The following is a 25,779-nucleotide window of genomic DNA, read 5'->3' on the forward strand; positions in this document are numbered from 1 at the left end:
AAAAACTAATTGCAGTAAAAGATCCCTAGTAACACTAGATTCGTCCACGTTCGGAAAAGTCTCTAGAGTGCACAGTGACTTTTTCCCGAGAACAGAACATTAGTCTCATTTCACTTTGCGTTGCCGGTAAGGAAAGTTGGAGATTTTATACCTCGCGAATGCACGTTTTCACGTCCACTCATTCGGATAATTTAATTAAATACAAGAGCTACGCACACGTATCATTGCTCGAAATATAAAACGGTGACATTTTGTGATGTTCCAGGTAGATCGTTGGTAAGCTGGCGACACAATAAGTGTTTATTACTTGGCCGGATTTCTGTATTACGGTAGAGTGAGTATCTTCTCTCATTCCATTTTTTCTCCTCGCTTCTCTTCTTCACTTATCTCTGTCTTCCTTAGATGACTAAAAGTCCTGCGCTACACCATTTCTTCGTCCATCGACCTATACGTCCACTTTGCGAGTCCTTCCAATCCAACTTTATGATAATATTTAAGTTTTTCAACATTTTTACAATTCGAGAAAAGAGGTTACCGATCTCGTGACGTGTCAAGCCAATTCACCATTCCATATGGTGGTCACTGCCTGGTCATTGACATGCTGGCATTTAACTTGATTTCATTTCACCATTTTCGATTCAATTTGTAACCACCATTTCGATTACAAAGTTCCATGATAAAGAAGATAAATATTGCGACATATTCTGACTGATTTAAATCTCAGAGATTATGATAGATCTGAGAAGTATCTTTCATGTTCTTTAAACATATTCCAACAGGCAAGGGGTGTGTCGAATATCACGTCCCGGTTTTTTGGACCAATTTTGAATATTCGCTATTTTCAATCGTGGGTAAATTCTATTTTAATGTAATATTCACGTGAGGGTCGTTTTTCAGCAATTATAGAATATATGGGTGTTATTCATAGAGTAAATATGCCTTGAGAATTTTCTTGATTTCTCTTTAATGTGATACTTTGCTGCAAGAGATATTCCATTTGAAAATCTGCGTTTTAATAATTTTGTATGTCCCCTTGTGTGCTGTTAATTACCTATATCAATATACATTGCAATATTAATTGTTTATGACATAAACGTTAAGGCGAGTGTTACTCTTATTTTTTAAATATCTCAATCAATTGAAAACTTACTGTTGGTGAATTTTTATGAATATCAAATTGCTAAAAAACCTTCAATTTATTTAGAAATTAAATTCATCTACTTGTCAAAACAAAATAATTAATTGTAAGGGAACAAGAATTATATCATCTGTTTGGTACAACATTTATGGAAAAATTTGAACTGAGATATTTTAAAAACAGTATAAAAATTATACTTTACACTAATGTAGTTGTTAAGAAAATGAAATACTATAAAAATCAGATCATGAACATTAATTACATAACATAGTTACTTACCTGTTTAGCAAACTATGAATAATTTGGTGCACTTATCACAGAGGCTCTTGCGGTTGTTGAATATCGGGGTTATAGAGATAAGAGCCAATATTTTTTCAGTTTGAGCACTTCCTTAAAAAACTGAATAATTCAGGCATATAATAAAACTAAATACAGTTGTTATAGTAATAATATTTGTTACATATATTTGCTTTTTACTTATAATTTCCAAAAAAAAACTCAACTGTGCAAAGCCTTGTATACTGCATATTATTCGTTGAAAAGTTCATCCAGACAACTTGTATTACTGGTAAAGAACATGTGAAAAGCCACAAATACAAGATATCACTGCCAGGTGATAATGATTAAGTTAAAGAAGATATTTCGTTTTTTATTACAGTGCTACTGTAAAGACTTGGCACGAAACAGGACAATCCCCCCAAAATGCAGCAGCAACCAGTAATGGAAGAGGGAACGGCGTACGAGCCACCCACTTATGACGAGACATTCCCGCTCCTTCCTGGATCGACAAGTCCGATATCGAGCAGCTCAAGTCCCTTGTCGAATATGAACAATAGTATGCGAGTCGGTTGTTCGGTAATTACCCAGGTGTTCCGAGTACCCGTGGAGGAGCGGAAGTTTGATCACAGTGATAAATTTGGCGAGGGTGAATCTGTGAGGACTTGCCAGGTGATCACGAAAGAGACAGGAGCCCATATTGAGATATCATCATCGAAGGATCAATCCTTGACATTCTTACTTACCGGAAAGCAAAATCAGGTCCTCGAGGCGCGCAGGCGCATCTTGACTACCTTTCAGACACAGGCGAGCAAGAAGATCAACATCCCTAAGGATCATCATGGTTGGATCCTTGGAAGGCAGGGACAGAGACTTAAGGATCTTGAGGCGAATACTGCGACCAAGATCAATGTTCCTTCTTTCCACGAGCAATCAGATATTATCACGATAACTGGTACCAAGGAAGGTATCGAGAAGGCTGAACATGAAATTCGTGTTATATCTGATGAACAGGTTATTCATTGAATCAGTACAGTCATGAGAAAGAATTTCTATAAGGATATATTCATTATTTATATCATATTAATTTCAGTCGCGGAAAGGTTTTGAGAGAATAGAAGTGCCAAAAATCTATCATCCATTTATCTATGGTGCTCATAATAAAAATTTGAATGCAATGATCGAGGAGACTGGAGCAAGGATCAATATTCCTCCGCCATCTGTCCATAAGGATGAAATTACTATTGCTGGGGAGAAAGAAGGTGTTCTTGCTGCTAAACAGAAAATCGAAGCTATTTACAAAGATATGGTATGCATTTAATAGATATTCAATATCGTATCACCTTACCTACCGAAACTGTATCTTTGATATCTTAAGGACACGCTTAACCCTTATTGATTTTTCATTAACTCTACCCTTCATTCTTTAACTTTACAATGACTCTAGGCGGAAAGATGTACTACGGTCTCTGTAGAAGTTCGTAAATCTCAGCATAAGCATGTCGTTGGACCAAGAAACAGTACCATTGCAGAAATTTTGCAATTGACTGGAGTCAGCGTGGAAATGCCTGCACCAGATTCCGCAACGGGAACCATTACGCTCCGAGGACCCCATGATAAACTTGGACTTGGTAATAAATAAATTCAACAATACTTTAGCTCAATTGTTTACATTAAATACAAGAAAAATATATTATTTTGATTTTATTGTTCTTCAGCATTGAGTATGGTTTATGAGAAAGCTAATAGTGTTCGCACTGCTGTCGTGGAAGCTCCTGCTTGGATTCATAAATACATTATTGGTCGTAAGGGTGCCAATATTAAGAAAATCACTCAGGATCTAACTAAGGTGAATGTTGAGTTTACTGTAAAGGAGGACAAGATTAAAATCGAAGGACCACCGGAGGAGGTTGAGAAAGCTCAAAGCGAGATTCAATTGATGGCACAAGATCTCATCTCGAAATTAACTTTTGCTGAGCTCAATGTCGATCCTAAATATTACAAACATATTACTGGAAAGAATCGTAGTAATAGTAAGTGTCTGTTTCGATATTTCAAAATATTAGTTATATTTGCTGAATCCCCAAATCAAACAAGTAATTCTCTTTATAGTGAATCGTTTGAAGGAGGAAACTAGTGTAATAATTGCTATCTCTGAAGTTGATGGAAATAATGTTATTCGTATTGAAGGAAACCATGCGGGTGTTACTAGAGTAAAGGAGGTGAGTCAGAGACGTGAATAATAAATAATTTAATATAATAAGAGCATATATAAGTATTGGATGTTTCTCTGTAGGAACTTACGGAAATGGTCAAGAAACTGGAGAACGAAAAAGAAATTGATGTGATCATCGATCATCGTCATTATCCAAGTATAATTGGTAGCAAGGGAGAGAAAATCAAAGAAATCAAGGACAAATATAATCAGGTTCAAATTATCATTCCTGGACCAGGTAAATATTAATCTTGACAATTAATCCAAGGTCTAGTTGTTGCTGAATTGCTGATGAATAATATACTTTTTTTTTTTTTGTTATCAGAGGAGAAATGTGACGTAGTCAAGATTCGTGGACCTAAAGAAGATGTTGATAAGTGTCATCAGCATCTTAAGAAACTCGTGAAGAAATTAAATGAGAACAGTTACGTCCTGGAAGTTCCTATCTTCAAGCAGTTCCATAAATTCGTAATTGGCAAGGGTGGTGCGAATATTCGTAAAATTCGCGAGGAAACTCAAACCAAAATCGAATTGCCTGCTGAAGGTGAGCAGAGTGATGTAATCACAATTACTGGCAAGAAGGAAAACGTTGAGGAAGCCAAAGAAAAGATAAAGAAAATCCAAGACGAGCAGGTAAGTCGTCTTTTTTTAAAGGATGAAAATAGAGTTTTTGCATTTTATTATTTTCGTTTATTCTAATTATTGTTTGGCAAAATTAGGCTAATATCACTAGTGAGGAGATTGTGATTCCTCCGAAATTCTATAATTCGCTTATCGGCACTGGTGGCAAATTAATTCAGTCCATTAAGGAGGATTGCGGTGGTGTTATTATCAAGTTCCCCACAGCTGCGAGTCAGAGTGACAAAGTAATGACACATTCAAATGATTCATTAAATTACTTGAGAGATTGTTTTATACAATGTTTATTTTATTATTAGGTAACTATAATGGGTCCTAAGGACGACGTGGAGAAAGCTAAGCAGTTGCTCCTGGAGCATCGCAATGAAAAACAATTGTCCAGTTTCTCCGCAACAGTTCGTGCCAAAGCGCAGCATCACAAATTCCTTATTGGAAAGAATGGAGCTAATATCAAAAAGGTAATTGAATAGTTAAATTAAAATTAGGATAGTCTGACAAAGTTTTTATCGTGTTTCAGATAAGAGAATCTACAGGAGCCAGAATTATTTTCCCTACTGAACAGGATGAGGATAAGGAGATAATCACTATCATTGGAAAGGAAGATGCTGTCGAGAAAGCAAAAGCTGAACTAGAAGCTACTATCGAAGAGATTGTAAGTTTTATGAAGTAAATTTTACTGCAGTTGAACAGGCTATTAATTGTTGGGATTTAATTATTCTTTAAATTTCCCAGGACAACATTACAGAGGGAGAGATAAGCATCGATCCGAAGCATCATAAGCATTTTGTAGCTCGACGTGGTGGAATTCTTCATCGGATCGCCGACGAATGTGGTGGCGTGCAGATTTCATTCCCAAGAGCAGGTGTCGACAGTGACCGGGTTGTCCTTAAGGGTGCTCATGATTGCATAGAAGCTGCAAAGCAACGAATGCGTGATATTGTCCAAGAGTTGGTTAGTTTCCTTATATAGGATCAAGTAGACAAAATCAAGCAGAAACATAGCATAAAGTAAAATAATTTTTAGGAATCCATGGTAACAATAGAATGCATCATACCACAAAAACATCATCGTACAGTGATGGGATCAAAAGGTTGCAAAGTGCAAACCATCACGTCTGATTTTGACGTTCAAATTAAATTCCCAGACCGTGACATTCAAGGTGAGATATTTCTTCATATCTCTTCAAAATAATTATAATTTTCAGGAATCTCGGAAAAAACCATTTTGCTTATTTCAGATGAACACAGACCCGAGGAACAAGTTAACGGAGAAAACGGAGAAGTCCTCGAGACCGTTCCTGCCTGCGATGTAATTCGTATTACGGGCCAGCCTGAAAATGCAGCAGCCGCAAAGCAGGCTCTGCTTGATCTTGTACCGATCACGATCGAAGTTGAAGTGCCATTTGATCTTCATCGATCAATCATTGGACAAAGAGGACGTGACGTACGAGAACTCATGGAAACGCATGACGTGCATATTATGCTATCGCCTGCTGAGCAAAAGCTCGACTACATTAAGGCAAGATTCTTTCGATATTATAATTTGATATCAAATTGATATTATATATAACATTCGCTTTTATTATTTATAGATTTCCGGTACGCCTTCTTGTGTGGAGAGCGCAAAGGAAGCGATCCTGGAAAGATGCAAAGTCCTAGAAGCAGGACGTCAAGAAAGGGCACTTAAATCCTTCGAATTAAAGGCAAGTATAATTTTACTTAATTACTTTGTAAAATTCATTAAGTCTCTTTATTCTATACTCCCGTTACAGATCGAAGTCGATCCAGAGTATCATCCAAAGATTATAGGTCGCAAGGGTGCAGTGATCACTAAGATACGCACGGCTCACGATGTACAGATTAATTTTCCTCGTAAGGGTGACCCTGATCAGCATATAATAAAGATCGTTGGCTACGAGAAGAATGCTCACGACGCCAAGGAAGATATTTTAAAGATTGTTAACGAGCTGGTAGGTCTGAATTATCAAGAAGAACAACAAAGAAATATAAATAGAAAATATTCCATGTCTGCCTGCGTAATCCCAAATACAAATACAAGAATCCAAACATGTTTGCTCTTACAGGATGAGCTAACAAGAGAAGAAGTATCTATTGAGGCCGAAGTACACTCAAGATTAATCGGAGCCAGAGGTCGCAACATCCGTCGAATAATGGATGAGTTCAAGGTCGACATTAAATTCCCACGTAAAACCGACGCCGATCCCAACATTGTCACGATCATCGGAGCTGAGGAAAATGTCGCAGATGCCAAAGACTGGCTACTTACCCTCGCGGAGGAATACGTAAGTAGATCAATTTCCCCAGTTGTCAACCTCTTAAAAAATTGCGTCAACAATCACTCAATTCTAATGAATAAACAGATGCAAGACGTCCTGGACAATGTGTCACGCAACAATTTCCGTGCCCCGCAACGCGAGGAAACGCCTCTGGGAGGTTCTGAGAGTGACTCAGGATTTGTAGTCAAGGGTGGTCCTTGGGAGCAACAGCAACGTACCGCCCCGAACACGGCGAGCGTTGAAGAGTTTCCATCGATCGTCGGTTTCGCTGCTCCAGTCGCAGCATCCACCCCGGACGGTCCGTGGGGTGTGAAACGATAAATATGCCATTACCAGTTTATCAATAACGATGGAACACGTAAAGGTATTCTAACAAGGTAACTTTCCTCTGACAAACGATAAAGAAAAAGAAAAAAAAAGAAAAAAAGATGAAAAAGAAAAGTTGAAAAAAAAAAGAAAAAGAAGAAGAGAAGAAAGAAAAATAAGCAACCCTCGACGTATGCCTGTATATATATATATATATATGTTTATCGATGATAAATATATAGGCATATATAATATTATAACATTGGGGACTCGACAATGATTCCCTGCTCCATTACTGACGCTGCTGCATATCGACCTGGCCACTCTCTTTGGACTTTGACGCTGTTTTTGCTCCCCGTACACACGAATGACAATGTTTATACTTACAGTTATAAAATGAAAAGGAACCGATGTCACCGTGTATCTGTAACTGTAACGCATAGCATCGCATCGTATCGGATTTGTAATCGTAATCGTGTGTAATGTTCGTATTCGTTTTATGTTTTGCGTCGATCGAGTGATCGATCGGATCAGTTCGATAACGAAATACCGAAAGCGGAAAAAAGAAAAGAAAGGAAAAGAGATGAGACGAGCATGAGGCGCACGCAACGCCACAATGTCGTTTATCCATTTTCTAGACATTTTTTTTAAATTATTATTTGCTTTCCTTTCACTTGTCAGTCAATACGTTTCACATGCCCTTCAGGTACAGATATATTGTACTTAAGACTGTGGCTTCGTAGGTGATAATCCTTTTTTTTCTCTCTCGTGTATTGTGTATTATATATTCAAATCTAGATACCGCGTAGACCGCATAATGTTTTCTCTCGTTTTCCTTTTTTTTTTTGTTTATTTATTTATAACTCTTGTATATAAATTGCATTTTGTTTGTTTTTTGCTCTCAAGTGCTCGCGCGCGTTTGTTCTGCCTCTACCCTCCCCCTTGTACCCCTCGCGTACTAAACCCTCTCAAACTCTGCGCTAAACCCCATAAGACCCCCCCCCCCTGTCCCTTGATTCTATGGTAGGGAAAATCACGACAGGCAATGATATTCCTTTTTTATTCTGCTTGGGAGGAGGTCAGCAACTGGGTTAATCATTTGTTCTGAAAGATCATTTCAAACGACGAATGTTAACGAGGGGGAAACTATAGAAGCAGAATCAGAATATAGAAATGATATAGAAAAGCAAAAAAAGATATATCCCAGTCTACTGTCCTGAATTCCTTTGTTCCCATCGTCTTTGGGTTTGTCTTTTTTTTTTAAATTGTGCTTATCAAAACGAATCCTTTATTTGGTATGCGTACGTTTAATGGTAGTTTCATCGAGGGAGATCGTACCTCTACTCCTCCCCTGACTCCCCTCCTACTCCCCCCCGGCCGCCAATCCGGGTTTAACTTATACGATTAATATCATGAAGAATTAGGGACACGGGTTTATCTTATATCTCTTATTATTTATTCCTCTTGTTTGTCGGTGTATAACAAACAATGTGCAAGTACGTGCATTTCAACACTGTTTGCGAGGCCAACTAGTTAAGAGGTGAAATAAAAAAAAATGAAGAAAGTGGGAAAAGAAGAGAGAGAGACGAAGGAATGAAAGGGTAAAACATGATGAATGATTAAATGAATTGAGGCGAAGGAACGAACGATTGAAACGACTATAGAATGAAAAGGAAATACTATTCGGTTCAAAGTGCCTTGTCTATTTTCTTTGAGACAGCTCATTTTCAATTGTTGGAGGAATGTGAATACTAGATTTATGTATATGATATTGATAATAACTATATATATATGAATTTATAGATTATATTATTAATTGTGCAACGACGGCTGCCGGCGTTCGTCGCCAATTTGTAGGCGAGGTTCGCGCGGGAATGCCGTCGCCACGGATTCAATTCCGTGAAGTAAATGAAGGAAACTATTATATATCGTGCGAACATAAGCAAGAGAGGAAAAGGCGAAGTAATAATAATAATAAAGAAAAAAAGAATTGAGAGATTTAAAGGGAGGAATACACAATAGCGTTTATCAGGTATACAGATAAAATGTTCACTTATATTTTTTAGATTTACAGCAATTTTTATAAGCCTACTTGGTACGACGACCTACATGTTAATCCCGTGCATGGTTTATTGTATAATGGATATGCGAGCCAGAACTATCCATAAGGTGTTTTGAGAAATATTGCGCTCTTCTTTCGGCCAAAAATCTCATATAGGAATACGCTATGCAACTAAGTACGTATATCCATATTACTCCTAGGCCTTGTTCCGCGTTCGTACGAGCCCCTATTAAACAATGCCAAGGGTTGAAGAGAGAAATAGAAAGAAAAAAGAAATCAATTCCATATCCTAGAACGTCCCCACGTCCCTTTGACCCTGCCCGCCACGTTAAATTTATTCCCAATGTCACGGCAGCCGCAACCTAATTTTTCTAATGAGTTATTATTCTAACGAGTAATACAAAAAATATTGTAATTATAGAATTACTATCCTCTGTACACTTAAGAGAACAATGTCATAATACAAGAAATTCTATCATAATAATATAATTGTGTCAAATATTTGTCTACACTTATTAGTCTGTTAGAAAAAAAAAATTATTAATTTATGATTTTCCGTATTACGTAGAAATGTCAAAGAAGATTTCTTAGGTTTGATTTTTTAAGCTGATGGATAAAGCCATCGTTTGGCTTTATGCTGCTTCGAACATCTTTCACTATTTTATATGCACCTTCGTATGATAAGTCATTTGTAGCCATTAAGTAGGCAATTACTATTGTAGAGGATCGAGAAATGCCTGCATTACAATGAACTAGTATATTTTCATGTAGAGTTTTGTGAATTATGGAAATGCATAGTTTTATCGAATCCAGAATATTGAAGTCTGGTAAATCCAGCATGTCGATGTAATGATAATTGATATCTTGAAACTTTACTGATGGTTCTATACCGAGGCTTAAAACATGCTTTATGGCATGTTCTTTTAGTATTTCTAAATTCGCTACTGGGTCCTGGGAACTAAGGAATAGTCCAGGAATAATTTTTGCAATTTGTAAATCAGGTTTAGTGTCAATGATAAAGGGCAAAACTTGATCGATTTTTATCCTTTGACCATTGACTATTTCATATTTCTCACCAGTTTGATCGGTTATTACAGTTTTGCAAGGTTTAAGGCGCTTCTTCTTTTGTTTGATTAATTCCTGAAGATACATTTTTCAGATACGTCATACCAATGCAGGTATTACTTAATATTACTAACTTATTTTTACAGCTCTTTCGGTTTATTAAATTTAGTTAACTTGACCAAGTGAATCACATAACGTAGCTACACCATAGTACTTAGCTTTCTATGGTGTTACTAATGCACAGACTCTACTAGATTATTTTTTAAATTTATTTTTCTATTCCTTTACTCTATTTCATTGTCCAAATCTACTACAGCACAATTCTCTGGCACTATAGTGCAACGTTTTAATTCCTCTGGATCATACTCCACGTCCGCCAGATACAGTCCACACGCAGGCACTGCTGTAGCACGAGGATTCCAATTTTTGTAGTTTGGTACTTGTACCATTGTTCGCAGATCCTTTTCTGTTATTCGACCTCTTGCCACAGCAAACAATGCACCAACCATTCGACGAACCTGCATGAGAATAAAATGTTATATTAAAATACAGGGCTTACATATTTTATATGCATTTTATTCTAAGAGGAAAACACTTACTTGATTGTACAAAAAAGATTTGCCGTTGACTTTTAAATGATAATAATGGAAATTGTCTACAAATGGACCATCTAATATTAATGGTGCTGATTTTTCAAGCTTGAAATAATTCAAAGTTCGCACGTAACGAATTGGTTTCCGCGATTTTTTGTTTGGAGTAAATGTCTGAAAATCTTTGCGTCCCTTGAACACATCAAGGGCCTTTTGTAACTTTTCTACGTCAAAATCACTGCTTCTGAAAATAATATATATTAATGAGACGTTTTACACATTCTGTAATAATTACAAAAGAATTAATCAATTCTTACCCAATGTGAAATGAACGATCAAGTTCACTTATAGGGAAGCTATTCGATCCAGGTAATTTGTCGACTAAAAATCGGTAAATATAGGTACGCGATTTTGCACAATGCCTTGCATGAAACTCGTGCGTAACAGGTACACAAGATGTAATCCTACAAAAGTGAAGATGCTGAATCATTTTAAATATAGTTATAAATTACACATCGCATCAATACCTAATATCATGACCACAGCGTGTAAAGTATCGATTAGCCCATCTGATCAAGCTGGAAGAATCGTACATTACATCATACTTATTTTGCAACTCAACGTGAGCACTAGAATGCAGCGCATGAACTCCAGCATCAGTTCTATAAAAAATTGTATGTATTCACAGATGATCAAATAAAAAAACCTGACAGAACGTACTCAATTAATATAAAAACACCTGCTAGACACTGTAAGGAAAGGAGGATTTATACTTGCAGGAACAAGTCTTGAAAGAGCAGCCTCTATCGCACCTTGAATGAAATCCACTTGATTAACGTTCTCTCCGATACCATGTTTTTGCATTCCTCTGAAAATGTTAACCCGACATCATTGAATTTTACGTAATCATAGAGTTATTACTAGAAATTATGAATTCTCTCTTAAAATTGCAAATATACCTGTAACGAGTACCAATGTAAGACATGGTCAAAAAGTATCGCACCATTTTTATGTAAAATAACAGACAATAATAATGAATATCTTATATTTGATTTCTATAATAGTTTAGAAGCACATTAACTATTCGGTTTAGATTCTCTATAAATTAAGTCAACACGAATTCTAATACCGGCAATCCGGATAATCCACAGCATTATTGGTTGTTGTTGGTTATGGATACATAACCATACATAACCCACATGCGAAATGGGATAATAGCAAAGATACTAGAAAAAGTGGAGCCAACATTGTAAAACTGCACGTCCGCAGGTCTGGTGAGTAGACTGAAGATGTATATACCAATGTAACCCAATATTTTCTGGAGTAGGTAATATAGTTTCTACGTGCATCTTTATTGTTGCTTTATCAGTATGGAATTATGAACACTCATAAAAAGAACCATGTCAAATGTATAAACAGGAAAATATCTGTATTTTGTACGTTTTTAAATATCTACAGCGGTCATAAACTTTTTCGATATTTTCCTTGAACAAAAACTCTGTACATTGTTAGTTGTTTTCCTCGATTGACTTGAAGTCTTCTATCAATGAGATTTTGCTCTTCAACAAAGCCACTGTTTTCAAATATATCTTTAACCTCCGCTGAAATGGGTAAACATATGTTAGAGGTAAGATGTAATTACACTTAACAGAAGAATTGATGCTTGGTAGAAGATACTAGATTACTGCTTACCTTGTGTAAAAAAATAAACTCTGGTACCATCCCCCCGAGCATAAAAATTCTCTGCAAGGCAACGTCCTTTCTTAAATCGTAATTGAGCCAAGTCATATCTTCCATAATCACGGAACAATACCATTCCACCAGGCTTTAAATATTTATGAATCTGCTTTGCTATGTGACACATTCTGTTTATGGATTTATAAAGAGTTAATAATGCATAGTAATGACAGTTGACTTTGTTGATCAATAAACATGTTTCAAAAATACTAACTTGTCTGGATGAATTGAAGACAGTACAAATATCAATACTACTATATCCAAGCATTCAGGTTCAAATGGCACATTCCATGCATCTTGTGTTGCGTCAAGGACAAATGCTTTACACCTTTAATAATTCAGAATTGTTGAAGAATAAAATATCTTTTAAGAATAATATGTACAATAATGTATGTAATTCTTACCTAGAGGAATCATAACTTGAATTTTCTATAAGAATTTCAATCGCTGTTGAGGAAAAATCACAGCAATACACAAATAAATTAGGATCTGTATTATAAGAAAGTATAGGAAAGACTGTATTCCCTACACCACATCCTATTTCAAATATTCTTGATGGCATAGGCAAAACATTCCTAGGATTCAAAGAATTGTTAGCATCACCTTCTAAAGATGATACACGCAGAGCCTGATCAAGATTCTGTTCAACAATATTAGGTGCCAATTCTGGGAACTCCGTAAAAAGCCAGTGTCTGTCTTTAAAAAATCTAAAAGGAATATATATTTCATTCTTCTTATGAATAATTACTATTATTTGCAATCATCAGCCATTTTAAAAATATACCTGTTCTGATGAATTCCATAGAATTTATCCCAGAAAACATCAGCTTCTTTATCAAATTTTAAAATTTCTTCAGATGAAGCAGTAACTACTGAATTATCTGCAACACGTTGGCGAGCTTCATTTTCCTGTTCTTCGTCCCATTGCACATTATCCCTGTACAATAAAAGCATTCCATTAATTATCAATGAAAAAGTATTTCCCAGCATAAGACATGCGTTTCAATGAAAAAATTATAAAATACAGAAATTACAATAGCATAACAAAAATGTCATTTTGGAATGATTATTCGTACCAGGAGTTAAATTCAAATATTCTTTTTCCATCAATAAGATATCGTGATCCACCAGGTGGTTTTTTGCGGTAACGTGTATGACAATGCCGAGATACATAGGTTAGAAATAAATTTGTGCAAATTTTATTATAAATCTGTGTATAATAATGTAATGCCATACCACGCATTATGCTGAAAGACGTTATCATTGTTAGAAAGGATGCGATTACCAAATTGAGGTCGTTTTCTTTCAACTTGGATTTCGTCGTTTACAGTGGCATCGGCCATGTTGGAATTGATCTAATTGCGATACTACCGCCATCTATCAAAATCTTAGAAACTCACAATGTCAAGGCTCTTGAACTTAAAAACAAGAAAACAAGAAAAAGGGCAAAAACCGCAGTGACATCCACAATGACTCTACTACACAAAAATAACCATTAATAAATTACATTTAATAACCTCTAAGCCCCCAAACAAACCATTCACTAAAGATTTCTTGAGAAAAAGCCTCTAGACTATCAGAGTTCATTGTACTTAGTTCAAGAAAATATGCAATGCGTAAAACTCGGCCTTTATTCCAATCTTTTCTGCCATAAGAGACTCAAGCACCCTCACCCATATTAGTGGCTTCCTTTAACTCAATAAACACATCACACAACGTGTCATATGCTCTACGCTATACATTTCCACCCACGCATTTAGAACATTATAAATAACCAAACAGTTTATAACCGTCCCACGTGAGCGTCGTGCACGATCCAGTCAATCAGAATTCTGATTGACAAAAACGATTAATAACCCCAGTTTAAAGAGGTCGTACGATAGAAATGATATTAAACATACACTTAATATTAATGAATTATGTAGGTTAGAAGGGAAAAGCGTGGGGAAGCGGAAAAGGGTGTGACGCAGACGAGGCTACAAGAAAGCCAAGCCAACGGTTTGCGGAAGTAAGAAAGGATGAGAAAAATGAAAAGGACGATGATCAAATCTCAGCATCGCCATTATAATCTAAGTACGTCGTATTTCTAATCCAAGGATATCAATTGATACATTTATTACTTTTCCAGTCCCCACGTGGATAACGGTCAATCAAATGAATATAAGTAGCACTAAAGTTCATTTCCAAAACTATCGAATTCTCATCTCAACCGAACAAAGATGACTGGCATTATACTTACTGCATCTAAGAAAAGGATTTTTGCAGGAGAGACCTGCCAGTGGATTTCGAGAGAAGACAGGCTCTACTGCAGACGTTGTTCCGCAGGGTGGTTGCCCTCGTCTGCGCTTTGTGGGAAATGCCCGCTCAATAACGCCTCCCTTCTCGCTCTCTTTCTCTCCCTCCCTGAACAACCTCTGTCTCCTCTCTTTCCCCATTCCTGTACCCTCATCCTTCTCCCTTAGTCCCTCTCGTAGTCTCTCTCACCCTGTGCCAGCCGCTTGCACTCCTCTCTCTGGCCCAAAAGGCTTACTAGCCTTCGCCGTCGGCCTGCTGACGACCAGAGTTACCCCCGACAAAAGGTCAATCGTTGCCCCCATATATATACACTGCCAAACTGTATAACTCTCGTTCCACTTCCAGGTCATACGTATTTCTGATCGAACATCGATTAATTCACTTTCAATTGATTTCCAAAATATTCATACAGAACACTGATTGATAGAATTGGAAATATATTTAATTTTCTTCCTAGATTAGGACAATTTGGTTAGGTTAGAACGCAGCTATTACTATAAGCGATAATAGCATTACCATTATAACGGTTTTTGTGTCTGGGATTTCAGGGATGTAAAAACTTCGTATTCTTGACTGCAAATGAAAATGTAAAAAATTCCCATAAATTGATATGTATCAAGTACTAAGCGCAGGAAATTGAGTTATATGCATGATAAATTATTAGATATTCAGCCATATCCTGGGACGGATGATCCTGTGCCTTGTTAGAGCCCTATACCTATATGGACCATAACGCTATGATGAAGATTGGCCGGAAGGAAGATTCGCGATGAGTGCGTTTAACTCTTATACGTAGGGCACATCCGAGTTTCCTGCGCCCTGCACCCAGCGACTATACAACCTGGATCAATAAATACTCTTCTCGTTTTCTAGAAAGGCTTTCCGCACGGGATTATTCCGGCATTGGAGCCAACGGAAATCCACGTAGCCGGTTGACGTCGGTTTCCGTTGGATTTCGTTGTTCAGGGAAGGACAGGTCTTCGTGGAATTAACGTCGTCGACGTTCTGGAGACGAGAGCCATGAAGAATATATCGATTACCTATGTCGGCCGATATACCAACGCAATTAGCTTTATTACGTGAAAACGTTTTCATCTGTCGTCAAAGCCAGTACAGACTTAAGCTTTCTGACCAATAACCAATGTATGCATATAATCCTTATGGCGTCTGACGCTTGTAAAGACAATCTCAAGAAATATGCATCGCTTTCAGTTCACTTCAATTAATTGATTCAACTTATTCAGACTCCTCTATGCTTTTAATTGCTCGTCGATTATAACAGTGTCGTCCTAACCTCTTTTTAATTAATTCGAGACGTCTCGAAGTCTCACAGACGATTTTTAGTCTTCGTCCTCCTCGTTCGTCACTGTACTTCTTACTTCAAGCAGCTTTATTTTTCTCCCTCATTAAATAGACAATCAAATTGCTGTGGCACCTTAAAATAAATATTATTAAACCTGTACAATATTACTCAGTATTTCAATGTATTTGCATAATGCTGGTGAGACCTTGAATACTATATTGAATCGTAACTATGGTTACATGTACATTATTGTTCCACATAGAATTCACAAGTAGGCTTTATTAGTATGAGAAATATCTTACTTTAGAATATTATCAACCCTCTCAACAGAATGGAGAAATTTTATTTTAATAACTATCAATCAATCCTAGTGTATATCCTGATACCAATGTATTAATAGACATATTAAATATCTACTCATACTATAGTATCGAGTATACTAAAATCATTATTCTAATGGAGCATCAAACGGTATAGCATACATCTACGTATGTTGAAGTTAAAGTGGAATGAGGCTAAGTGGCGATAAAAGAAAAACAAATGAGAGGAATAAAAAATAAAGCGTTGTGTCGCTAAGTTACCATCTTGTTGCATACAGGCGTGCTGAGTGAGTATAAATGAGTGAATCGAAGACACCCGGGTGAAGAATATTGACTGTTGACTCGTTGGGATATCCAGAGGGAGGGTCGAGGAAGTTGACGATGCTGTATTGGGAAAAGAAATTCGGCATTAGATTCAGCGAGTGGGACGCGTTATTTCTTACATACGTATTAGCCATAAGTACGAATATAATGCATACCAGGAGGCGAATCAATTATACGGAGGATGGCCATAAGACACGCGATTGACCGCGTGTTCTTGACACCAGAAGATATTATACAGAACCCATCATGATCAGCTTGTCCACCACAACGTGGGTAACAATTCCAGACTGATAATTTTATAGTCAGATATCCTGGTACGTCAATCAATTTGGACACTGTCTACTTGGTACGATTTCAACTTGTTGCTCTGATTTTGTATATAGTGCCATCTGTAAAATTGAATAAAGAAAATAAAAAAGTTTTGTATAATTACAGGCTGTTTAGACAACGTCAAGGATGCTGTAGGTACTGACTCCTGGGTAAAGTCGTTATCGCCATTGCCACGAGTTACAAGTGGTCGAAGGACCACCGAGAATCTAACAGTAGGTGAGATTGGCGAACGTGGGGATATTTTTATTTGGCTCTAGCGTAGGTAGCCCGGGTAAGAGTATATATATGTGTGTGTGCGAGAGAGAGAAAATGACTATGAGGAGGAGAAGGTGCGGAAGGTAGAGGTAGAGGAAGGCAACGGCCTTGACCTTGTCCACGGCCACGCGGAGAGAGACACGCGAGAAAAGACATCGGTCAAAACAAAACCGCTTGCTTTCTTGCCGGTCTCAGGCGCGTCTGCATCGCGCCAGGTACCGCCGACACTTCCACTAGTCTTTCTGCTCCAACTGACAATTACGTAGGTGGATGACCGAGAAAGCCGTCGATTAACGTCCAGAAGTCTCATTATATTCTTGGATTTGGTATACGTTGAGAAGGTATGTTTATTCCTGTCACGCCATTCAACTTTAGATATCCTCGATAAAGGTCAGGACAGCTTTCACCAGCCCCTTGAGCGTATCAGTTTGAATTCCTAATGCTGCAGTATCTCATAGCATTCTGATAAACACATAGGAAAATGTTACGGGGTTAGTCATGAGGCGTCAAACACAGGGCTCAAAGATATCAGTAAATTTTTAAATGAGAAAAAAGCATAAACAAAAATTCTATATACATTTATAATTTGGGTAGATACCTGTTTGTATACTGAAGCAAAAATAAATGTAGGTATTTCATTCTACGTGTGTGTACATATTGACATCCTTCTGAAAGATTTCAGTGTATTCCTGGGTCTCATGCGTATTCTACATCGGACTGCTCCACGTGGATTTGTTTTACACTCTCCAGCGATGGAATGCTGCAAAGCAACTCGAGAGAGCATTCGATCCAGGGTGATCGGCAGGACCGTCGGAGTAAGTTAAGTAAGTAAACTGAGTAGACGATTGAGTCTGTAAATTAGTCAATGACGATGGCGATTCTCTTCCCTTCTGTTTCCACACTTATAAAGCAGAATCGGAGCGATAACCCGATTCGCAAGGACTCCGTTCGGTGGGGATTCTGCTGGCGATGAAAAGGAAAACGAGAAAGAGGAGGAAAAAAAGAACCAAAAAATTGCGCATTCCACGTGATCAATAGGATCTGTGTGTGCGGCGTGACGAGTAGTGCGAGATGGGAAGAGAGGGGAAGAGACACGTTGGTGGTCAGAAAATTTCGAATGATTTTTCTCTTGGCTTCAGAGCGCATTGCCGTAGAGAAGGGCGAGGGTCGTGCGAATATCGAGGGTGAGTGTACAATATCTCTCTCTGTCCGTAGTGGTTGCAGCCGCCGCCGTCGTCGCGACTCGTCATCGTCGCGGTCGTCGTCGTAGTCGTCAGCCGCCGTTATGCGCGCGCGCCCTAGTGCACTTGGCCGTATGCAGTACACACATACGTGTAAAGCAATCACGTAAAACACGTCGCACGACGCGAAGTCTAGGCTCGTGGATACGACCGTCTCATTCTGGAGTACGTAACAGTGGCATAGATCCATCTCGCGAGCCGTCAGCGCGGGGTCTGCCGATTGGCTATGTGTTGAGTGTCTGAAAATCCGTCACGGCCGCCGGAGCCCCATTTTGGTACAGTGGCGCCGCGTAACGGCAACTCCCTTCAGTTTCGGGCAAGATGGGCGAACTTCGCCGGGCAGTAGCTTAGACTCTACCTACAAGACAACACACACCTAATGTTTCCTAACGACAAGTAATTGTACATTATTTATTAAGATCCAATATCTATTTTTGTAACATGCTGTAGTGCCGTGCCACGTTTGTACGATATATAAAGGTGATCCGCGCGCGATAGAGAGCGATAGAAAGAGAGCAAAAAGGAGAGAGATAGAGCGAGAAAGAGAGAGAGTGAGATCGAGCGAGAAACGAGTGAAGCGTAGAGTCCGGGCCGACACGGGGCGACTAGTTAATAAAAAGAAGAAACGTAGGTGGGTTTTCAGTCCGTGCGTTAAACGTAGGCCAGTGGTGAAGTGGTAATCGGGTGAAACGTGAACAGTTCGGTTTCCTGTGAGTGAAAAGTGCACGACACACCCTTCTGACACTCTGCAGTCTGCTGCCTCTTGCTGCTGCTGCTACAGCCGCGGTGCTGCTCTCTTATCCTCGAGAAAGAACCGCGCATACAGCCACGAGCTGTACGTTTATACGCGTGCGGAAAAGCGCACAGAGACACGAACGTGTGCTCTCTTCGCCACTCTGTGCTGTGAATTTTTCTAACTCGTTTGTTCGCCAGTGTCGAACCGATACGTGCGGTTTTTACATTAGCTGAAGAAGAAGGGATACAACACGGTATCCCATCATCGTCATCATCATTATCATCCACTCCCTCAGTAACCCAGCCACCTAGCCAACCACCCACAACCCCGTCGACCGACCAAGCATCCATCACCCTAAAACCACCCTAGGATATTCTTCAAAGTGGGCTAGCAACTGACGTACAATAACGCCCCGGTTCAATTCGTGATTCCTGCAAGACAGAGAAGAACGGTGGTGATATACCTTAAGGATATATACCCAAAGGAATACAACCGGCGGACACACCGGAGCACGCTGTTATTATGTCCGTGAGAATGGAAAACGTAGCCGCGCCGAGGAAGCTCAACTACAAAGTGATGGTAAGGGAACATATCCTCGATCATCCTGAATATTATCAACGCGCTCTCCTTATACATGTGTACTCTTATTCTCTTACGTATTTGCCCATGGCGGATTGGTTTGCATGGGGAACCGGCGTAGTTTGACAGCTTGCCGCGGGGCGTCTGCTGCCCCACCCAGTCTCTCTTTCTCTCCCTCTCCTCTGGCCCTCCTCCTCCTTCACCATCTCCTCCATCTATCTCATTCTCTCTTTTCTCTCACCACCCTCCCGCACTCTCTCTCTCTCTCTCTCTCTCTCTCTCTCTCTCTCTCTCTCTCTCTCTCTCTCTCTCTCTCTCTCCCTGTCTCGCTCTCCTACTTGCGCTCCCACAGTCATCCTATCCCTTGCCAGCTCGCAAACAAGTGCGAATCTCGTTTATCGCTACGATGCTACTGTGTCGCGGCTATACACCTTTCCCGTAGTCCCTAACAAGTATTTCATGCTCGGCTTCCACGATGCGAATACCTTAGGGTACACGCGCAAACCACGTTTTCGCTAGATCCTCCCAATAACCCGCACCCCGGCCATAGACCTTACGACCTCGGCAGAGAAACGCCCTCGGTTTGGTACTCTCTCGTGCCGCTTCTACGTTCACGCCATTTTCACTCACAAAGAGGCAGAGATCCTCTTCCTCGTTCTTGTCCTTCTTGACTTACGTTGCATTCGTCGCTCGCCAATTATTCGCAAACTTTCCCCTGCGTCATTCGACGTTCTGTCGATATGTCCAATGCCGTCTACGTATCTTCAGATTGAAGACGGTGGATGAAATTTTTACGCGGTTTTTATTACCCTTTGTCAACAACCTCTCCCTTTACGCACTTATGCTCGAATGCACTCGTTGTTACATATCTGTATTATGGCGAATCCACCTTGTCGTGACTTGCTGCTGCTTGGAAAATTTTATCCTGTGCGCGCACGTGCGTTACACGCCGTGCGGATATCGTCGGAGCCCTTGCTACTTCTGCTCGCTGCCATTGATATCGTTTCACTTCCTTCTCTCTCTTTCCTATTCGCGACAGACGCCGATTGATCGTTACGTCCAACCTTTTTTTCACTATTACAATGTACGTGCGTGCATTGTTATGCCTATTAGCCTGAAACCCTCTTGCTCTGTTTGCCTTGTTAGCCTTCGTTTACGAGGAATCGTACCGAGTGCCTTGTAGATAAGAAAATGAGTTCGGGGAAAAGTGTACTGTTTGCTTTGAAAATGTCGAAATGCCGATCTGTTGTCGGTAGCTTGCGTTTACCGATTATTGTACACTATTATGCGCGAAAGCATTTGTTTCTTCGTCGTTCCGTGCGGTGACGTCTCGTTCTTGGAAACCTGCGAGTAGACTGAACATACTTTTCGATTAAACGCTTTTATATTTAATACGAACACTTAGCCGCGGGTCTCTTGCGCCAAGTTTTCATTATCGGATATTTTCGAGTATACAGCGTAAAAATTATATTTTTTTTTTAGTGTCAATGCTCGGCCATGTTTCGATCAGGTTATAAGCTATTGACAATAGGCAATAGCTTTCGGTTCCGAAATAAGTTCGCGTAATTACCATTAGCCAAATACAATTGTACTAAAAATTGAATCCCGTAAGAATATTACTTTTCACTCGTATACACACGTGTCACGTGGTATACGGACAAAAAGTATATGTGTATTAAAAAACCACGAGCACGCCGAATCCACCAAATAATTTAAGTAATTAACGTAATACTATACAATTGTTGAAGAGAGATTCACGATTCTCAAAATCGATAGATCGTAACGTTATAATGAAAAAAAAAGATTTCTTTAAGATTGTAAAAAAAAATAGTAAAAATTAAAATCGTGTACAGTCATCCACAATTTATGTCCCATTAAACCTAGCTTATCAGCAGCAATAAAAAGAAGCTAAATAATTTTCTCCGAGCGTGTCATGTCCGACTGCGATAAAATAATCATATTTCCCTCGTGACGAATTTTCATTGCGACAGTACACCCCTCCTTCCGGCATTGGCGACATGCTTATGAATTCTTTATAAAAAATCCTCTGAGATTTGCCGCGATCTGCCCTTTGGATACTTTCCTAAGAGAACAATAAATGAATCAGTGTTTAAGTATGTTATATAGAGAAATATGGGTTTGATGGTAACGTGACTTCTTTTCGTAAGCTAACGATCCCAAGGACTACCCATATTTGAAGAACGTGACCGATCGAGCAATACCGATGTAGACATTGACACGACACAGTTGACGCTTTACAATGGTCACTCGTTTAATAATTTAAATTTACCGCGCATATCACGTATCCCATGCTACGTTTTCAGTTCTGTGGATCAATGGATGTTGGTACTCGCGACACGAGCGAAGAAGCGCAGTCCACGTGGTTGGCAGATTTTGTAAATGGCGACGCGTTACGGCTTTGCCATTTATTCAGGCACGTAACGGTATACGGCAGGCAGTGCTCTCTGCGGCATAGAGTTGTTTTCCGTCGTGTACTAAAAAACAGATATCCGTATAGATTCCGATGCACTGACACAGACCTCGTTTAACCCTCAATTTAATCGTTGGACTCTGCGAGGTTATGTAAAAACTCGATTTCGTATACGAGAATGTTTATAGGACAGAGGCAGCGTTCATTCTCATTTTCTTAGTTGATCTATTTTTAGCAACGAGGAAACTTCTAAGTACCCTCTGTTTGTAACGTATCTTTATTTACCTTGTTACCTAAGTGCCCCGTCTACCTACCTACCTACCTACCTACCTACCCACCTACCTACGTTACCTGACGCTATTGCTTTCTGGCTTCTACTCTGAATATTCGGATAGAGAGACATCCACGACGAATTTACTCTTTGTACGCTATTGTACACTTTAAGTGAACGAACCCTGGAAGATCGCGATAGACGATTATTAATGCTTTGTACGAATTCAGATTGCTGGGAGGTATACTCGATTCACATGTGGCTGTATTGTTAGATTTGAGATACATAATCTAAAAACGAGTACTCATTGCTCGGTTGGTGAACGTGTCTCCGTCTCACGTGGGTTCAGTTGTAAAGAGTTTCGAATGCTTCTCGTGTCTACTTGCATTCGTGTAGACGGGTTGCGGGCGGGGTTGAGCAGCACGTAAGGGGTTATAGGCGATAGCAGAGGGTCTGCAAGGGTCTCGTAAGGAAGGGAGTCACAGGCGGAGAAGCTCAGGCCGAGGATGTATAGCTGGCGCGACTGTGCCGGTTGGGGCTCTGCAAGAATATCGATTATTTGTGGTTGCGGCACGCTGCGTCCGTTTCACTCCAGACGCCGTCCTTCACCGAATTCTCGTTTCTCCTATTTTCATCCTTAAATTCATCATCTCGCTCCTCTTTTCGCCCTCCTTTCTTCCCCGCGAGCGTTTGCCGTCGCGAGGCTGAACCTAACCTAACCTCGCTAGTCCGCTGCGACAACCACCGCACTTTCTCCATTAAATTTAGTTTACCGTTTGCTCGCTTCGTTATGCCTTAATATACTGGGCGTATTTTACTTTACTATTATATGTATCTATATATATATTCTTTCATAAAAGTATTTTCCACTCTTTCACTCCGTAGTTCGTCTCCTAACCTCAAAAATCCTTCTGGCCTCGACTTTTGCCAAGTACTATTTTATCTTTTCAGTATGGCCTAAACAGTGAACTGACGAGAGTCAGGCAGTACAGATGCACGAACAATGACTAATATAAATCCAAGTGTTCCATTTTAATTCCATTTAAAATGTACGGTCTTTAAGATACTCACTGTTGGTATCTGTCGGCTGCGTTGTGCATTGCTTATGGCTCGGCTGTCAGTACACAACTTTATTTCGATCGAATAAGGGTTTAATGATGTGCCGTAAGTGCCGATGCGTGATCGTGAAACGACTGTCCCTGGATACACATAGCGTTTTCCCTGCCGTTACACGTTGTTACGCAACTGACAATAATTTCGGCGAGACGCCTCACGTCGAAAACGACCTCGTGAAAACGACCTTGTTCGTGTCGCAGCGAAATGATTCACCCTGGGGAACTTTACTCCCGCGTGCAACGACATGCGTCATACTCGTTGATCGCATTCCGTCGTGGTTCACGATCGTTTTACAGGCTGTACTGCATGCCCGGTGTGCTCTTCTCGTGACTGCTTGTTGCCTCCCTCCCCCCCTCCGTCTGTCTCCCTTTTGCGCTCGGTACGAGAATCCCGAAGCCCCAAGACAGACGGAAACTCTAGTCGCGACTGATTGTCGCTGTCGTCGCTTCCTATACGGTTTTATCGGCGAATGTCAAAGCGGGTCAAAATGTCAGTGGTTACCGGGCTGGATGGGAAACCGTTATGCAAAGGCGGCTTTATCGGCAGCTCGAACTGCCAGCGGAGTCGTCCGTGTGTAGCCACCGTGTTAGTCAGGCAAACAGACGGGCAGGCCGGCCGGCTACTAGATGTAAGTCTGTTAAGGCCATCTACCGTCATTGGCTCGAGCGCTTCGCGCGTTTGACCAATCACAGGGTTCTACGTGTGCAACGTCATCCGCGAGGGCGCTTTCTATTGGCTTGACGTCACCGTGCGCACACGCCGACGTCATTCACGTTGCCGATAAGGAACCTCGCGTGATTCATTGATGCATTTTACTTGTTTTTCTTTAAGGTTGAATAATACCTGAATAGTTGTGAATATTAGGTGGAATTTATTTACTCGTCGGACCTTTCATCCTTGGAATTGTCTGTACGATTTTGTTGATATTTTTGTGAAGCTCACTCGTCTTGAATATTCGTTCACCGTTAATGGAATATAATGCATTGTTTCTATTGACAATCTTTTTTATTGAACTCTGTGACCATTCCGCTCGATGCACGCCTTTGTACTCTTGACCCGTCATTCAGTTTGCCTGAACTGTCTATTATTTTTCCTTTTGGTCTCTAATCTGCTCTTGCGCGATAAGGTACGGCGTTTGGGACTCATTAGTAATCGTATCCTTTGTTTACTCTGTTACAGGTAAGAGGACCCTCGATGACTCATGCTGATTTTTGACTTATTTACATCCGATAGACATTGTAATCGGTGGATCGTGTTTCCTGATACCTGGTTCCCGTGGTTGGTATGTCAGAAGCGGGTCAAAAGACACCCAAGGAATTTATAGCGGGTCAACAACTCTATATAAGCCATTGGTATATAATGGATGTATAAACGGGAGTGCTACGGACATGCGTGGAAGCATCGTAGGATTAGTGAGCCGGGTGTCTTAATCCTATATACCCCAATCTGGATGATTCGAATGCTCGCCGCATAAACAACTTCAGTAAATTTACGTTCCCACCTATGAATTTACTTAGTCGAACACGTCGTACTTATCGGAGAACCTTGTTAAAGCAAACACGCGCGTTTTCACGGCACGACAAGTGCACGATTGCTACGCCAGTAAAAACAACGTTAAAGTATCAGGAGTCTCGGTTACGGTGCCGTTCGAATTCCCGTATACGGACGGTATTATATTTCCGTTTGACGAATCTTCGAGGGATGATTTTGAGTATATTACAAAAAAAAAAAAAAGTTATCCGAAATTTATCCGAGCGACTCAATCTTGAGCGCAACGAAACGAAAAAAAGCAATGCAGACTTTACTCGTACTCAATTGAGATGAGAAGCGCTCGACGAAGACCGAAGGGTTACGACTGGGACTGTTCTCAGATATTTATCATACCGTTAAGACTCAGACTCGGTTCGCCGGGTATGATAAAAATCATGCAAACTCTACCGACGTAAATTCTTATATTGCATTGGTATCGTTTACTCGATGAAAACGCTAAAAGTTTATATTTCTCGCGAAAGTCGATGGGATTCAACGAACGCTCGAGGTAAGCTCAGCCCAACCTAACCTAAACCCGAACCAGTTCACTTTTATTCGAGTCACCGTCAATTTCACCGTTCGCCGTAGTTACGGCCGTTGGGTATGGCAATAAAAGCGAAGTCAAGCCCGGAGAAATGTCGAGGGAGGAGAAAGAAGAAGAAAAGAGGAAAAGAAAAAGGAAGAACTAAGTGCAGAAGGAAGGATTCTAGGATTAATCGGGGGG

General features: G+C 39.9%; 5 protein-coding genes and 3 long non-coding RNA genes across 30 annotated transcripts in view; 3 read left to right on the plus strand and 5 right to left on the minus strand.

The window, feature by feature from the left end:
- Positions 1–133: 133 nt before the first annotated feature.
- On the plus strand, positions 134–9,416 carry LOC107269168 (vigilin). The gene is made up of 18 exons (XM_015742721.2): positions 134–334; positions 1,797–2,428; positions 2,508–2,723; positions 2,862–3,045; positions 3,133–3,447; positions 3,527–3,636; positions 3,711–3,867; positions 3,955–4,262; positions 4,349–4,495; positions 4,568–4,726; positions 4,786–4,920; positions 5,001–5,219; positions 5,292–5,427; positions 5,506–5,786; positions 5,860–5,970; positions 6,040–6,237; positions 6,352–6,570; positions 6,649–9,416. Exons 2-18 carry the CDS (start codon positions 1,841–1,843, stop codon positions 6,883–6,885), a joined length of 3,720 nt encoding a protein of 1,239 aa, XP_015598207.1. The 5' UTR covers positions 134–334; positions 1,797–1,840; the 3' UTR covers positions 6,886–9,416.
- Positions 9,417–9,469: 53 nt separating this feature from the next.
- LOC107269199 (dual specificity protein phosphatase 19-like) lies at positions 9,470–10,155 on the minus strand. The gene has a single exon (XM_015742790.2). The coding sequence runs from the start codon at positions 10,082–10,084 to the stop codon at positions 9,506–9,508; it is 579 nt and encodes a 192-aa protein (XP_015598276.1). The 5' UTR covers positions 10,085–10,155; the 3' UTR covers positions 9,470–9,505.
- LOC107269194 (tRNA pseudouridine synthase A) lies at positions 10,135–11,833 on the minus strand. 3 transcript variants are annotated; one of them, XM_025086500.1, is made up of 6 exons: positions 11,717–11,833; positions 11,327–11,455; positions 11,115–11,249; positions 10,905–11,051; positions 10,597–10,831; positions 10,135–10,515 (listed from the first exon to the last, which is right to left on the minus strand). In XM_025086500.1, exons 2-6 carry the CDS (start codon positions 11,449–11,451, stop codon positions 10,282–10,284), a joined length of 876 nt encoding a protein of 291 aa, XP_024942268.1. In that variant the 5' UTR covers positions 11,452–11,455; positions 11,717–11,833; the 3' UTR covers positions 10,135–10,281. The 3 variants fall into 3 exon arrangements, with proteins under 3 accessions (XP_024942268.1, XP_015598268.1, XP_015598267.1); XM_015742782.2 differs by having other exon boundaries at positions 10,597–10,828; positions 11,547–11,786; XM_015742781.2 differs by having other exon boundaries at positions 11,547–11,781.
- A 157-nt stretch (positions 11,834–11,990) lies between these two features.
- On the minus strand, positions 11,991–14,697 carry LOC107269192 (methyltransferase-like protein 2-A). Of its 5 annotated transcripts, XM_025086493.1 has the most exons (7): positions 13,401–13,691; positions 13,109–13,261; positions 12,928–13,031; positions 12,729–12,771; positions 12,539–12,652; positions 12,280–12,452; positions 11,991–12,188 (listed from the first exon to the last, which is right to left on the minus strand). In XM_025086493.1, the coding sequence occupies exons 1-7, from the start codon at positions 13,586–13,588 to the stop codon at positions 12,049–12,051; spliced, it is 915 nt and encodes a 304-aa protein (XP_024942261.1). In that variant the 5' UTR covers positions 13,589–13,691; the 3' UTR covers positions 11,991–12,048. The 5 variants fall into 5 exon arrangements, with proteins under 5 accessions (XP_024942261.1, XP_024942262.1, XP_024942263.1 ...); XM_025086494.1 differs by lacking the exon at positions 13,401–13,691 and adding an exon at positions 14,564–14,697 and having other exon boundaries at positions 12,729–13,031; XM_025086495.1 differs by lacking the exon at positions 13,401–13,691 and adding an exon at positions 13,832–13,850 and having other exon boundaries at positions 12,729–13,031.
- On the plus strand, positions 13,991–14,728 carry LOC112494563. 2 transcript variants are annotated; one of them, XR_003060098.1, is made up of 3 exons: positions 13,991–14,195; positions 14,255–14,397; positions 14,590–14,728. It is a non-coding gene; the product is annotated as an uncharacterized LOC112494563 (long non-coding RNA). The 2 variants fall into 2 exon arrangements; XR_003060097.1 differs by lacking the exon at positions 14,590–14,728 and adding an exon at positions 14,453–14,589.
- A 1,378-nt stretch (positions 14,729–16,106) lies between these two features.
- On the minus strand, positions 16,107–18,207 carry LOC112494562. Its single transcript, XR_003060096.1, has 4 exons — positions 17,750–18,207; positions 17,040–17,613; positions 16,722–16,955; positions 16,107–16,626 (listed from the first exon to the last, which is right to left on the minus strand). It is a non-coding gene; the product is annotated as an uncharacterized LOC112494562 (long non-coding RNA).
- Positions 17,889–25,779, plus strand: part of LOC107269182 (protein alan shepard) — a 22,817-nt gene continuing 14,926 nt past the window's right edge. For 10 of the 16 annotated variants that reach the window (XM_025086475.1, XM_025086476.1, XM_025086477.1 and 7 more), the window contains exon 1: positions 17,889–17,966. In XM_025086475.1, coding sequence (XP_024942243.1) covers positions 17,904–17,966 — 63 coding nt within the window. In that variant the 5' untranslated portion in view covers positions 17,889–17,903. Of the gene's footprint in view, positions 17,967–18,357; positions 19,708–24,711; positions 24,808–25,779 lie in introns of those variants that run through there. The other 6 variants (XM_025086482.1, XM_025086490.1, XM_025086483.1 and 3 more) reach the window with 2 other exon arrangements.
- LOC112494565 lies at positions 21,069–24,135 on the minus strand. The gene is made up of 3 exons (XR_003060101.1): positions 23,481–24,135; positions 21,998–22,202; positions 21,069–21,790 (listed from the first exon to the last, which is right to left on the minus strand). It is a non-coding gene; the product is annotated as an uncharacterized LOC112494565 (long non-coding RNA).

The sequence above is a fragment of the Cephus cinctus genome, unplaced genomic scaffold, assembly GCF_000341935.2.
Source record: "Cephus cinctus unplaced genomic scaffold, Ccin1 Ccin1_scaffold0617, whole genome shotgun sequence".
In the NCBI taxonomy this organism is placed as follows: domain Eukaryota; kingdom Metazoa; phylum Arthropoda; class Insecta; order Hymenoptera; family Cephidae; genus Cephus; species Cephus cinctus.